This window comes from Microcaecilia unicolor, chromosome 6 (genome assembly GCF_901765095.1).
Source record: "Microcaecilia unicolor chromosome 6, aMicUni1.1, whole genome shotgun sequence".
NCBI classification, from domain to species: domain Eukaryota; kingdom Metazoa; phylum Chordata; class Amphibia; order Gymnophiona; family Siphonopidae; genus Microcaecilia; species Microcaecilia unicolor.
This window is the reverse complement of record NC_044036.1, coordinates 175,922,391-175,936,852: the sequence shown is the minus strand read 5'-3', so window position 1 is coordinate 175,936,852 and position 14,462 is coordinate 175,922,391. Positions and strand designations below refer to the sequence as shown.

At 46.3% G+C, this 14,462-nt stretch overlaps 1 protein-coding gene across 2 annotated transcripts in view; it reads right to left on the bottom strand.

Annotated features, from left to right (window-relative positions):
* The window catches only part of NEK4 (NIMA related kinase 4), an 85,090-nt gene that overhangs the window by 25,637 nt on the left and 44,991 nt on the right, over positions 1–14,462 (bottom strand). For both annotated transcript variants that reach the window (XM_030206088.1, XM_030206089.1), the window contains exons 10-11: positions 12,230–12,358; positions 12,057–12,123 (exon numbers count right to left, since the gene is read on the bottom strand). In XM_030206088.1, coding sequence (XP_030061948.1) covers positions 12,057–12,123; positions 12,230–12,358 — 196 coding nt within the window. The remainder of the gene's footprint in view (positions 1–12,056; positions 12,124–12,229; positions 12,359–14,462) is intronic.

Sequence of the window (14,462 nt, the reverse complement as noted above, 5' to 3'; positions counted from 1 at the left end):
TACCCTATATGTTGGCATGGGAAAAGGACTTGGAACGTTTGTTGAGAATGGCAGAATGGAAAGCTATATGTTTAGAGGTGAAAAAAGCTTCTATATGACTGTTAATAAAGGAGAATGCGTATAAGGTATTAAGCAGGTGGTACTATACACCTGATCGGGTGAAGACCATGTTTCCAGGCTCAACTGATCAATGTTGGAGATGTGGGAGGGATATTGGTACCTTTTTTTTTATATGTGGTGGTCTTGTCCGTCTCTGCAGACTTTTTAGCAAGATGTAACTCGAAATCTAACAACAGTTCTCTCATCCACTCTCTCATTACCTCTCGCCTTGACTACTGCAACCTACTCCTCACTGGCCTCCCACTTAACCATCTATCCCCCCTTCAATCCGTTCAGAACTCTGCTGCGCATCTTATCTTCCGCCTAGACCAATATGCTCATATCACCCCTCTCCTCAAGTCACTTCACTGGCTTCCGATCAGGTACCGCATACAGTTCAAGCTTCTCCTACTAACCTACAAATGCACTCAATCTGCAGCCCCTCACTACCCTCATCTCCCCTTATGCTCCTACCCTTAACCTCCGCTCACAGGACAAATCCCTCCTCTCAGTACCCTTCTCCACCACCGCCAACTCCAGACTCCGCCCTTTCTGCCTCGCCCTATGCTTAGAATAAACTCCCTGAGCCCATATGCCAAGCCCCCTCCCTACCCATCTTCAAATCCTTGCTCAAAGCCCACCTCTTCAATGTCACTTTTGGCACCTAACCATTGTACCTCTATCCAGGAAATCTAGACTGCCTCAATCTTGATTGACTGCACTTTTTGTCCTTTAGATTGTAAGCTCCTTTGCGCAGGGACTGTCCTTCTTTGTTAATTGTACAGCGCTGCGCAACCCTGGTAGCGCTTTAGAAATGTTAAATAGTAGTAGTAGTAGTTCTGGACTATGTGTTCTCTTGCGAACCGAAATGGTGCCTCCTGGGCTGGGGGAACAGGAGAGGGTTGAAATGGCAGCGACATATCAAACGCCTGTGTCTAGCTGCAGCAAAAACTCTAATTGCCTCTCAATGGAAACAAAGTTCTGGTCCTACTATACAAAGCTGGAGATCGAAGGTCAAAGTGGTAGCAGACCTAGAAAAACTAACAGACCACCGAACAAGGCGGTTCAACCAGGAGGCGAAAGAATGGACACATTTGGAACGAATATTGGAAATAGCTTAAGGGATAATTAATGCAGGAAAAACAGGAGGGAGGAGTTGGGGTGGGAAGAAATTGCACGGGAAAAGGGGTGGGGAAGTACTATTTGGGGACAGGAGGGGGAAACATGGTCCTAGGGTAACAAAGGGGAGGGAAGGGGGGGATTATAGAGGGTGATATTTTGTAAAAGAAAGGTTGATAACATTAATATTAACTGTTTATGAGCAACTAATCCTGGTTGAGACTTGTTATCACTACCATTGTTTCTGAGCTTTTCAAAAAAAAATTCAAAATTAAAAAAAAAAAGAAAAGGGATGCATATGGGATACAGGTCTCACTTGCCGCTCTCTCTTCTTCTTCCACACACTACTAGTGCAGTGGACTTTGATCTTGGGGAACGGAGTTCAATTCCCACTGCAGGTCCTTGTGACTCTGGGCGAGTCACTTAACCCTCCATTGCTCCTGGTACAAAATAAGTACCTGAATATATGTAAACCGCTTTGAATGTAGTTGCAAAAACCTCAGAAAGGCAGTATATCCAGTCCCATTTCCCTTTCCCTGTCTAGGGATCCCTCTGGTTCTGACCTCTGCAGACTGAACATTTCAGCCACAATCTTCTGTGTTCTCAAACACACCTTTCTCTCCAGTTTAAGCCCAGCTGGCTTACAAGATAGTGGCACTCCTAAACTGATGGCCTAGCTGGTCATCAAGGAGGCAGCATACCATAATGTGTCAAAGCCCCCTTTGAGCTCCTACAGAAAGATGTCTAGTTTTGTATACAGAGTAGTTACTTACCTGTAACAGGTGTTCTCCGAAGACAGCAGGCTGCATATTCTCACAAGTGGGGTGACGCCATGTCGGCCCCGGAGGATTTTAAAGCAAAATCTAAAAAATCTCTTCTACGGCGTTCCGTCGCGCGAGCGAACGCACTGCGCATGTGCGCACACCTCTTCCCACTCGCCGTGCGGACACGCCCCTCAGTTAAATCCAAAAGATGGAGGAGACAACTCCAAAAGGGGAAGGTGGGAGGGTTTGTGAGAATATGCAGCCTGCTGTCTTCGGAGAACACCTGTTACAGGTAAGTAACTACTCTTTCTCCAAAGACAAGCAGGCTGATATTCTCACAAGTGGGGTATCCCTAGCTTCCAGGCTTACACAACACAACAAACAGTGGTCAATTGAGTCTCGCAATGGCGAGGCCAGAATAAAATTGACCTGAAAAGAAGAAACATCTAAATGAGTGTAGCCTGGAACAGAACAAAAATGGGCTTAGGAGGGTTGGAGTTGGATTCTAAACCCCAAAGAAGTTCTGCAGCCCCGACTGCCCAAACCGACTGACGAGTCGGCTATTGCTGAAGGCAGTAGTAAGATGTGAATGTGTGGACTGATGACCACGCCGCAGCTTTGCAGATCTCTTCAATAGTGACTGATCTTAGATGAGCCACCGACTCAGCCATGGCTCTAATTTTGTGAGCCGTGACATGGCCTTCTAGAGTCAGTCCAGCTTGGACAAAAATGAAGGAGATGCACTCTGCTAGCCAAGAAGAAATATGCGGTTTCCGACAGCAACTGGCATTAAAAGAAATAAACAACTGGGCGGACCGTCCGAGGGAGCTCGTCTGCTCCACGCAAAAAGTGCGGAGCTTGCTTTCGCCAGAGAAGGTAAGGCGCTTGAGCTACTAGAGACCGAAGCTCACCGACCTTACGAGTTGAAGGAACAGCCACTAAGGAAAACGACCTTCCAGGTCCAATACTTCAGATGGCAGGAATCCAGTGGCCCGAATTGAGCTTGCAGCAGCTGGATGAAAACGACATTGGGACCCCAAGATACTGGATAAGGAGTGATAGGAACTCTGACCGAAGCATAAGAGCCAACTGTCAAAATTATTGTGGGTGCTAAGCCCAACAGAAATAATCTCCCTTAGACACATACAAGGAATTTTCTCAATATTGGGGGAGAAATAAAGCACTCGTGAAGTGGACAGCTAAAGGCTGACCTTTCACACGTTGATGATAAGCTCTTATTGCACGAAGATGAATACTGACAGAGTTGGTCTTGAGACCAGACTCAGACAGGTGTAGAAAGAACTCAAGCAAGGTCTGTATAAGACAAGATGCAGGATCTAGGGCCTTGCTGTCACACTAGACGGCAAACCTCTTCCATGAAAAAGAATATCACTTCTTTGTGAAATCTTTTCTGAAAGCAAGCAAGAGTCGGGAGACACTCTGGAAAACTCAACGAAACCCCACTCTCAACATCCAGACCGTGTGAGCCAGAGATTGGAGGTTGGGATGTAGAAGTGCCCCCTCGTTCTGCGTAATGAGAGCTGGAAAACATTCCAACTCCAGAAGAAGAGGGAATCCTATCTGACGCAGCTAGAAAAGAGCAATCAGAATCATGGCTCCACAATCTTGCTTGAGAAACAGCAAAGTCTTTTCCACCAGATGTATGGGAGGATACGCATACAGAAAACCTGTCTCCCAAAGAAGGAGAAAGGCCTCCGATGGTAGCCTGCTGTGAACCTGCAGCCTGGAACAGAACTGAGGGACTTTGCGATTGGACTAAGTAGCAAAAAGATCCACTGAGGGGTCTTTCGAACTATAGGCATGCTCAACTGTAGCATTATCCTGCTCAGCCTGTCGGCCAGACTGCTGTTTACGCCAATTAGATAAGTGGCTTGGAGAAAACATGCCGCATTGCGGGCCCACCGCTACATCTGCATGGCATCCTAACTCAGAGGGCAAGATCCAGTACTCCTTTGTTATCGAGTACATCACAACCCGATTGTTTGTTGAATTAAAATAATTTGGTTGGATAGCCAGGAGGGATGCAACCTTCGTCAGCAGCTTTTGACTGAGTAAGGTGCCTCAGAATCAAAATAGAGAGAATTAACCACCTCTGAGGGGAATACCGAAGACTGGCGGACAGTCGGGTTACATCCTCTAGATACCCTAAACTTGATACCACTGGGAAGCTAGGATGCACTGAGCGGATGTCATGTGCAAAAGTGCCATGGGAGTTACGTGAACTGTGGAAGCCATGTGTCAAGAAGTCTCAATATGTACTGTGCTGTAATCTGTTGAGACGGGCAATCATCGTGTTAAGGGAACACATGCACTCTCAGTCCATGAAGATACGCTGGAACAACAGCCAGGCACTAGGAAAAAAACATACTCTGGATGCAAAGAGAGTATAAGTATCCTGTAAATCCAGAGAGCATAACCAATCGTTTTCCTGAAGTATGGGAAGAAGGATGCCCAGGGAAAGCATCCTGAACCAAATCTGTTTAGGCCCCTTATGTCTATGATGGGACGCAACCCACAAAGAAAGACCTGGAATAGAATCTCAACCCTTCTTGCCCTGGTGGAACGGGCTCGATTGCATTGGCGCTGAGAAAAGCAGAGAGTTCCTCTGCAAGTACTCACTTTTGATGGAAGCTAAAGGATTAAGCTTCCATTGAACAATGTGGAGGGTTTGATTCCAGATTGAGAATGTATCCTAACCGGACTAGTTGAAAAACCCCACCGGTTGGAGGATAAAAGAAGTCACCTTTGGTGGAGAAAATGTAAACTTCCCCCCCGACAGGCAGAATGGCCGGTACGGACATTTTTTTTTTTTTTTTTTAGTGGCTATACTGAATTGGAGCCAGTCAAAAACCCCTCTGTTTCCTGGGGAATAGGTGCAGGGGCCTGATTAGGTGCACGCCGCTGACTAGAACGAGCGTGCTGAGGCATAGCCCGAACCGGCTGTCGAGAAGTAGGAGTATAGGTACAATCCCTTAAGGCACAAGGAAAACTACTCCTCTCTCTAAAGAACTTCCAAGATGAGGAAGTGTATGCACAGCATATCTACAGTTTTCTGCTGAGTCTCCTCCTCCAGGAGAGAGGCACACAGTCATGAGAGTCTGCGCATCACTGTACCTAGAGCAGAAATCTAGGTGTTACATTACAAGTGTCGAAAATGCCCTTGGACAGGAACCTGCGACACACCGTGTGCTACCTGACCACTTGGTGAAAAGGTTTAGCCTACTCCGGTGGGAATGCTCGTAAAGATCTGACAAGACTTGATTTGGGATGCGATCATGCCAGCCTGGTACGCCATTCTCCAAAAGAGGCTAAGGATGTATGCTCTGGCCCCGGGGGCGCCGAAATAAGTTCTTAGAACTCCTATCTGTTCTGAGTGCAGAAGACTCAGGTGAAGATAGTAGTCCAGGACCTCTAGCATCTGGGCATTGGGATTCACAATCTCCACTGTAATGTCAGATGACCATCATTGAACTGAACTAACTACTCAAACAGAGCAGCTCAGATCCAAACGCGTCCGATATGGAGGCTACTATGGGTCGAGAAGTTGCTCCAGTAGGGTGCGAACACCCATACCAGAGGCAGCATCGGTGAAGGAGACCAGGTGAAAAGCCAGATGCCGCAGGAGGCGGTAGCACCCATGGCATCCAATGGTACCCATGGTCCCGAAGCCAAGGACAAAGTCTGGAAATGCAAGGGAATCGAAACCAGACTGCTAGACCATGGCACCGACGGTACCGATGATACACATGGTACCGATGGACCCCGGTACCAATGGTACCCATGGTACTTGGTACCGATGATAGTCATGGTATCTGGTATCGATGGTACCCATGATACCTGGTACCGATGGTAGCCATGACATGTGGTACCAATGGTACCCATGATATCCGGCACCAACAGCACCGACGGTACCGATGGTACACATGGCACCGACGGTGCTCATGACACCTGGTACCAATGGCACCCATGGCACCGATGGTACCTGGTCATGATATCTGGTATCGATGGTACTCATGTGCCGACGGCATCCATGATACCTGATACCCATGTATCCACGGTACCGACGATACCTGATACTATGGTACCGATGGCAGTCATGATACTCGGTACCGATGGGCGATGATACCTGGTACCGATAGTCGATGGTGCCCATGATACCTGGTGCCGATGGTACCCATGACTCCCGGTACCGACAGCACCCATGGCACCGATGACACTCGGCATCGACGGGACCCATGGTACCGATGATACCCGGTACCGACGGGACCCATGACACCGACCATGGTACCAATGTAGTTGGTATCGATACTCCTCGGTACCGACGCACCGATGATATTCGGTACCGACAGTACCCATGGCACCGATGATACTCGGTACCAACGGCACTCATGGCACCGATGATACCCGGTACCGACAGCACCCATGGCACCGATGACACTCGGCATCGACGGCACCCATGGTACCGATGATACCCGGTGCCGACGGGACCCATGGTACCGATGATACCCGGTACCGACGGGACCCATGACACCGACCATGGTACCAATGTTCCTGGTATCGATACTCCTCGGTACCGACGGTACCCATGACACCTGGCACCGATGGTATCCACGGCACCGATGATACCTGGTACCGATGTACCGGTGCATCGACGTCCAATGCCAGGATACCTCCATAACAGAGGGCGCAACGCTCTCGGCACCGACTGATGTCTGAAGCCCGGATACCTCCATAACCGAGGGAGCAAAGCTCTGGGCATCTCCTTTGGGCATCCCTGGCAGAGTAGAATACGTCTCGTTTCTTTGAGACACTACTTGCGCTTCACAGGGAGATGATCCGGCCCAAGACACATCCGCCGATGCGCCCGAATGACCTGCCAAGCAGGAGGCGCCGAGGCAGGTGGAGACCTATTCGATGCATAACTATACCCAGCGTGCATCGGTCTCTGTCGGACTCCAGAATGATCTCCTTTGGGCATCCCTGGCAGAGTAGAATACGTCTCATCTTTGAGACACTACTTGCGCTTCACAGGGAGATGATCCGGCCCAAGACACATCCTCCGATGCGCCCGAATGACCTGCAGAGCAGGAGGCGCCGAGGCGGGTGGAGACTCACTTCAAAGGTTACACCACTGATATTGTGTCACCAGGTTGCCCATGCAGTGGCTGACCAGGGATGCACCTGCTTAGGTTCCTGGTTTTTCCTGTGACATACACCTTCACACTTGTGGGGCTTAAAGACAGTGGTGTGCTGGAGCAGGCTCTCATAGCTCTGGAGAGCCATTTGTAAAGTTTTAATAAATGGATCCTAAAAATGTGGGCTTGTTTAGTTTGCTGGCGAGAGAGAGCCCACAGATAACAATATGCCAGCATTCTTATAAGAAAAGAGAAGCTTATATGCTTTGTTTTCCTTTCAGACACAGCCCCTTGTGACTCTGGCAACTACTTAACTTTTCCTTGCCCCAGGTACAAAAAAGTACCTGTATATATAAGCCACAATGAGCCTGCCATGAAAGGATCAAATGAAAAAATAAAGAACACCCAAAAAGGGTAAAATAAAAAAATAAAAAAGAGATTTTACTCCGAGGACCTGAAGAAAACACGAAGCACTAATAAACTCCGTGTCTCCTCAGACGCGGAAAAAGAAAAACTGAGGGGCGTGTCCGCACGGCGAGCGGGAAGAGGTGTGCGCACATGCGCAGTGCGTTCGCTCGCGCGACGGAACGCCGTAGAAGAGATTTTTAGATTTTGCTTTAAAATCCTCCGGGCCCGACGTGGCGTCACCCCACTTGTGAGAATATCAGCCTGCTTGTCTTTGGAGAAAGGGTTATTTATTCTTCCCTCCAAATTATGCAAGATGACACCTCCTGTTCATTCCCTAAGTTCAAGGCTGGACTCAAAACGCTTCTCTTTGCCCGTGCTTTCATACAGGACTAGTGGATAAAGTTGGACCTAAGAGGTTCAGACTCCTCGTCTCTCTCTTCCTTATACTGGACCACTGCTTGCCAATTCTTCGCTGGTCTCTTTTTAATTTTCCTGTTTGATTATGCCACTCCTTTCCAATATTAAACTTACAGGCTTATCTTCGAAAGAGAAGGGTGCCCATCTTTCGACACAAATTGGGAGATGGGCGTCCTTCTCCCAGGGTCGCCCAAATCGGCATACTCGAAAGCCGATTTTTGGCTTCCTCAACTGCTTTCCGTTGTGGGGACAACCAAAGTTCACGGGGGCGTGACGGAAGCATAGCGAAGGCGGGACTGGGGCATGCTTAACACTTGGGCATCCTCGACCCATAATGGAAAAAAGAAGGGCGTCCCTGACGAGCACTTGAGCGACTTTACTTAGTCCTTTTTTATTTTTACGACTAAGCCACAAAAATGTGCCCTAAATGATCAGATGACCACCGGAGGGAATCGGGGATGACCTCCCCTTACTCCCCCAGTGGTCACTAACCCCCTCCCACCCTAAAAAAATTTTTTAAATATTTTTTCCAGCCTCTATGTCAGCCTCAAATATCATACCCAGCTCCATGACAGCAGTATGCAGGTCCCTGGAGCAGTTTTAGTGGGTAATGCAGTGCGCTTCAGGCAGGCGGACCAAGACCCCCCCCCCCCCCCACACACACACCTGTTACACTTGTGGTGGTAATGTGAGCCCTCCAAAACCCACCACAAACCCACTGTACCCACATCTAGGTTCCCCCCTTCATCCCTAAGGGCTATGGTAGTGGTGTACAGTTGTGGGGAGTGCGTTTTTGAGGGGAGGGGTTGGGGGGCTCAGCACACAAGGTAAAGGAGCTATGTACCTAGGAGCTTTTTCTGAAGTCCACTGCAGTGCCCCCTAGGGTGCTCGGTTAGTGTCCTGGCATGTCAGGGGGACCAGTGCACTACGAATGCTGGCTCCTCCCATGACCAAAGGGCTTGCATTTGGTCATTTCTGAGATGGGTGTCCTCAGTTTCCATTAATCGCCGAAAATTGGGGACAACCATCTCTAAGGTCGACCTAAATGTTGAGATTTAGGCGTCCCCGACCGTAATATCGAAACGAAAGATGGCCGCTCATCTTGTTTCGATAATACGGGTTTCCCCGCCCCTTCACGGGGACGTCCTGTGAGGACGTCCTCAGGAAAACTTGGGCGCCCCGTTCGATTATGCCCCTCCACGCCTGTAAACTGTTTTGCTATGGGAACACTAAAGTCTTCTTAGTGACGCTTCAACTGCCATTAGACATTTGGTAAATATCCAGGGAGCCAACGCGAGACTAAACGGCAATACGCTGTTCCCAACCAAAATTGGAGATAATTCCAGTGGGCTGGATGTCTCAGGATGTGAGTATATGCATCCTTTAAGTCCAGAGAGCATAGCCAAATGTTTTCCTGAATCATGGATAGAAGGGTGCCCAGGGAAACCATCCCGGACTTTTCTTTGACCAGGAATTTGTTCAGGGTCCTAAGGTGTAGCATGGGACCTCATCGATGTCAGACAGCAATTCCTCATGGGAGGGCTGAGACCGAGCCTGCCTCGACTTAGAGGAGCCATGCCTTCAAGCGGGGTCGTCAAGGAGTTGGCTCGCACCTTGACTCCAGCGAAGCTTCCTCCACCAACATCAAGAGATTCCAGCTTGGGTGGCAGTTGACACCAGAGCCGCACACCGCAGGCTGAGGGCCAAGTGGGACCACAACGGGAGGCAGAATAGGCGCAAGCAACCCCGATGCCAATGCACACTATTGCAAGAGGCCATCCAGAAGCTCAGGAAGCAAGACTCGGATATGGCTCGAGGGCCAACACCAGGAAAGGCTGGGGTGCCAGCTCTGAGACAGGTTGCAGAACTGATGGGAATGAGATGGGAGGCAGGTCCTGGCTGTTAGGAGACCAATGCATCTTACCCTCCTGGATAGAGGGAGAGCGATCCTCTCTGTGGCAATGCTTCTCGGGTGCCTAATCCCTCACCATACGTCGAGGAAGACTAATGCATCTTGGACTTCACCCGAAGCTCAGCATAGAGGCTTCTCGGTGCTGATGAGGGCAATGTTGAATCTTCACGTCACCTCAGGGATGGTCCCAGGGTGCCTGCCCAGCAGTCGGCATCAAGACAGGTGGAGACCCCTCACACGACGCACCATTGCTCCCAGTGTACAAGGGTCTCGCAGCAGCTATGCAGACTGATACTCCCGATGCCGGTGCAGCCCCTGACATCAATGCTGATACAGATATCAAGGAATCTGACCTGGCTCCAAACGTTTTCTTGCACTGAGCCTCTCTGGACACCTAGGTCCTCTTCTTCATCCGAAGACAGAGGACACACTTAGCAGGGCTATGGTCAGGTCCTACACACTGAATACACCAGGAATGGGAGTCTTTGTCAGAGATAGACGGACTGTACTGGGTACAGCACTTGAAGCCACTGGGAACTTTCATGGACAGAAAAACTTCCAAGCTAAATCAAACGAATCGATGGTGCCTAAGAAAAGGGGCAAGGCACCAGAAAAAGAAAGTGAAAATCCCGGTCAAAGTCAAGGCCTAAAAGCTGCCTAATGACAATGGAAAATAAAGAAAACTTAAAATTTTGAAAAAAAAAAAAAAAACCCTAAGAATACGGGGGGAAACAGGGAAGGACCTGAGAATGGGAACACTGAAAAATAAAGCAAAAAATGCCGAAAGGCACTAAAAGAAGCTCTTTCCAGACCAAGCAGTGTGAAGAGATAGTAGAAAAACAATCTTTCCTCACTGCGGGAGAAAAATAACTGTGGTAACCAAGCTCTTGTAGTAGGGGGTAGGCACTCAAGCATGAGCGTTGTAGCAGCTCCTGCACTCTGTTTTTTTAGCTTGTTACAAGCTCCAGACCGGGCAACACAGGATCGCATTATCCAATTGTGAGAATTAATGACCTGCTTGTCCTTAGAGAAACATTTTTACTGGACCAACACATTAGACCAGATTGTCTCCTCTTCCAAAGTCCCTTGTATATCTTGCTAGTGTTCTTTCGGCTACTCAGAACTAAATTTAATAGTCTTTGCTCTGTATTTCCTTGTGTAGCAGAACCTGAAAATTTCTACCTCAAGAATTTATCACTACAGCTCAAGTGTATGTAGGGGACCCAGTGCTCCATAATTCCAAAGGTGTGTTAAATGCTGCAGAATTCACCAAGCACCACAGAATCCTCAGTTTTAAGATCTTGGTCATAGAAACAAGAATAGAATAACATAGAACATCATTTTTATGTAGTAAGTCCTAAATTATGGAATTAATTGAACTGTATAAACAGTCTTTAAAAAAATTTATTGAGCTTTAAACCGCCTTAAATTTTTATTTCAACAAGCATTTGACCTAAGTTTGAATGAAGCTGTTTAGTGGAACTCATGTTTACATGGTTTTTTATCATAAATAATTTGATGATTTGAAACTTATAAATGGGTTGGCACCAAGTTCCTGTTGTCTCCTTCTGATGCTACTTCTTGAAGAGTTATGAAAAATTAGCAAGGAGTAAGAAGGGCACTCAGCTTTTCTATGTTATTGTACATTACCTGGCCTTGGCTTGTCCAATTTTGGCGATTTTATCAAGTTTTGTAAATAAACATAACTGATTTGTTTCTTTATTATGTATGTGAGTTGTAATCCGTCTAGAATTTTATAGATAGTGTAGAATATAAGTTTAAACAAATAAATAAAATGTTGAAAGCAGCATTAAGAACTTTCTAGTCTTTTGTACCCATTTACAGAACCTTACGATTTCCATCCTCTTTCACTCATGAGGTGTTGCAGAAGTATTAGAAAATGAATGCATCAATGACTACTGTGAGGTTTAATTATGTAACAAAAACACATCAACTGAAGCAACACAGTAATCAATATAGGCCAATACTGCTGCTTCTTTATTGCTTCCCTGCAGTTGCAAACATCAGTGATTTTCAATCCCCCCTTTTCAATCCTGAGTCCATCCTCTTAAAAGAAAAAGTCTTATCTTAAAATTATTTGCTGTTATTTTCAGTGCACGGTGGGACTCTTTGTTTGAGCAGCCATCAAGCAAAGAAATGAAACGGAAGAGAAAAAGTTACCAGGAGGCAGCAGTTCCTCTTGGGACTGTTTGAGTCTCCTTCTTTCTCTGGCTGAGAGAGGCCGATCCTTAAAGAAGAGGAATAGTCACTCAGAGGTCTTTCAGACAATACCTCATACAAAAGAAATGACAGCTGGACAAACCAAACTATTTGCAGGTTTTTAGGCCACATACCTGCGATACTCGTATCTGACTGCTTGAGTCTGTAGCAGGCTGATCTGAATTGCTGCAGGTTTTCTTCACAGCTACTTTATGCACACTAGGAGGGGATGGTAGGGGCCTCTGAGGAGCAACAGCTTCCAACTAAAAACAAAACAAACAAACAAAGCTAAAGAGCTTTGTTCCTATTTCAGAGCACTTTTTATTTTTTTCTTCTCTCTTTCATTGCTGCATCTACTATATTGTATTCCCTGCTAGTCCAAACACTACTAGCTATCTGCTACAACATTACCTAAGTTACACTTCTTGTGAGTCCTAACTTACTCTCTGTTCCCCACAGTCTCAAGAAAGGGATAAGCTTTATATATACAATATCTTACTGAATATAGACTAATGTTGTACCTTTAAGAATTAACACCATGTGGTGGCTGTTAATGCTCTGTTTAGTCCTCTTGGGCACCATGATAGGAAACCTACCTGAAGATGGTGGCATTAGTCAAATTCCCGTAGTATGTAATATACCTAGGAAACCTGGGGTTCATAAACAGCCTATTCTCACTGGCAAATATTTGAAAGACTGTACCAACACCTGTTCACAGAGTGCCACTACCGTTTCAGGCCATGGGCAATTTACCAAGCTCAACTCTCAGGCAGACACACAGAATCCCCCTAAATGGCCTAAAACTCAATCTCTTTTGAACATGACCAAACAATCCTCTTCCATTGACCACATGACCCACAACTCCCGTACCAGCAACCTATGTCAATGCTAGATCTGTGGGGAACAAGGCCTTGTTAATAAGGGACCTTCTACAATCATTAGACCTAGGTTTTCTGTTTATCTCTGATACGTGGCTTACGGAAGTCAATAGTCCAATAATACCCCAGTTATACCCTCCTGGTTATGATTTACTTCATTCTCAAAGACAAGGAAAAAAAGGGGGCGGACTTGCTCTCATTTATAAGAGCTTTTTTTCATGCATCCTAGTCAGTTCAGGAATGCTCCCAGAACTCAAATATATGTTATGCAAATTCTATGACAACTTCCAAGATACCAATCATATTGCTCTACTCCTGATATACCATCCACCAGGAGCCTGGACCAAAGCCAAATCTATGACACCTCAATACACCTGGAATTAGATGAATTACTCTTATCATAAACTGACGACATCATGCTCCTCCTACTGTTGTCACCTCCACATCAAGATATAAGCCAATCTGTAACAACCGGGACAAATACTATTCAAACCTGAGCCTTGGCTAATAATCTAAAACTAAATGCACAGAAGACTAAGATTCTTTGGTTCCAGAATCAAGGAGTTAATGTCCCAACTTCAATAACACTATCCAATGAAAGAACCTTCACGACTGAATCAGAAGTAAAAGTGCTGGGTATCATTCTCTTCCCATATCAACCAATTATTCGGAGGAATTAAGATTCAATATCACAAAAAACTACAGATCATACAGAACACAGCGGCTAGACTAATTTTCAAACAGAATAGATATACTAGTGCTTCGCCATATCTGGCTAAACTACATTGGTTACCCATAGCTCCTCCTCCCTAAGTTCCTCATTATACCTATATGAACCTTATTCTACCACAATAACACCTTGTATTTGTTCATGCTGGAACTGGTGAACGCCACTACGGTACTATATAAACCACATTGAGCCTGCAAATAGGTGGGAAAATGTGGGATACAAATGTTATAAATAAATAGCTGAAAGAATTAGGTTTAAGGCCACCTGTCTAGTTTTCCAAATTCTACAAGGTGTCACATCTGAACTATTGATTAATCTCTCATCTTTGTATATCGTTCATTCCAGCAGACTGAAAGAACAACTAATTTTAGCACCACTGTTCTACCGGGAAATCCGATTTCAGAAGATCTTTAGATCACTCTTCCCAGTATCAGGAATCTCTTTATGGAACTCACTCTCCCTTGCCATCAGATCTGAGACTAAACTACCTCAGCTTCCGAAAACAGTTAAATACCTTTTTCTTTCCAAAGACTACTATATAACAAAAGCCTTTCTCCTTCCAAAGACTGCCACAGAACAACCACTTCTACTATATGTCCCTTAATTGGCCACAGAAACATCAAATGAAACTTCTCTACTACTCTCATATTCTATAGTGCTAAACAAGATTACTCATCTAATAAGACTGTAAAACTGTATTCAACGAATGTCCTACCTATAACACTGTATCCAACTTAAGCACACTGATCTCCGAACGGG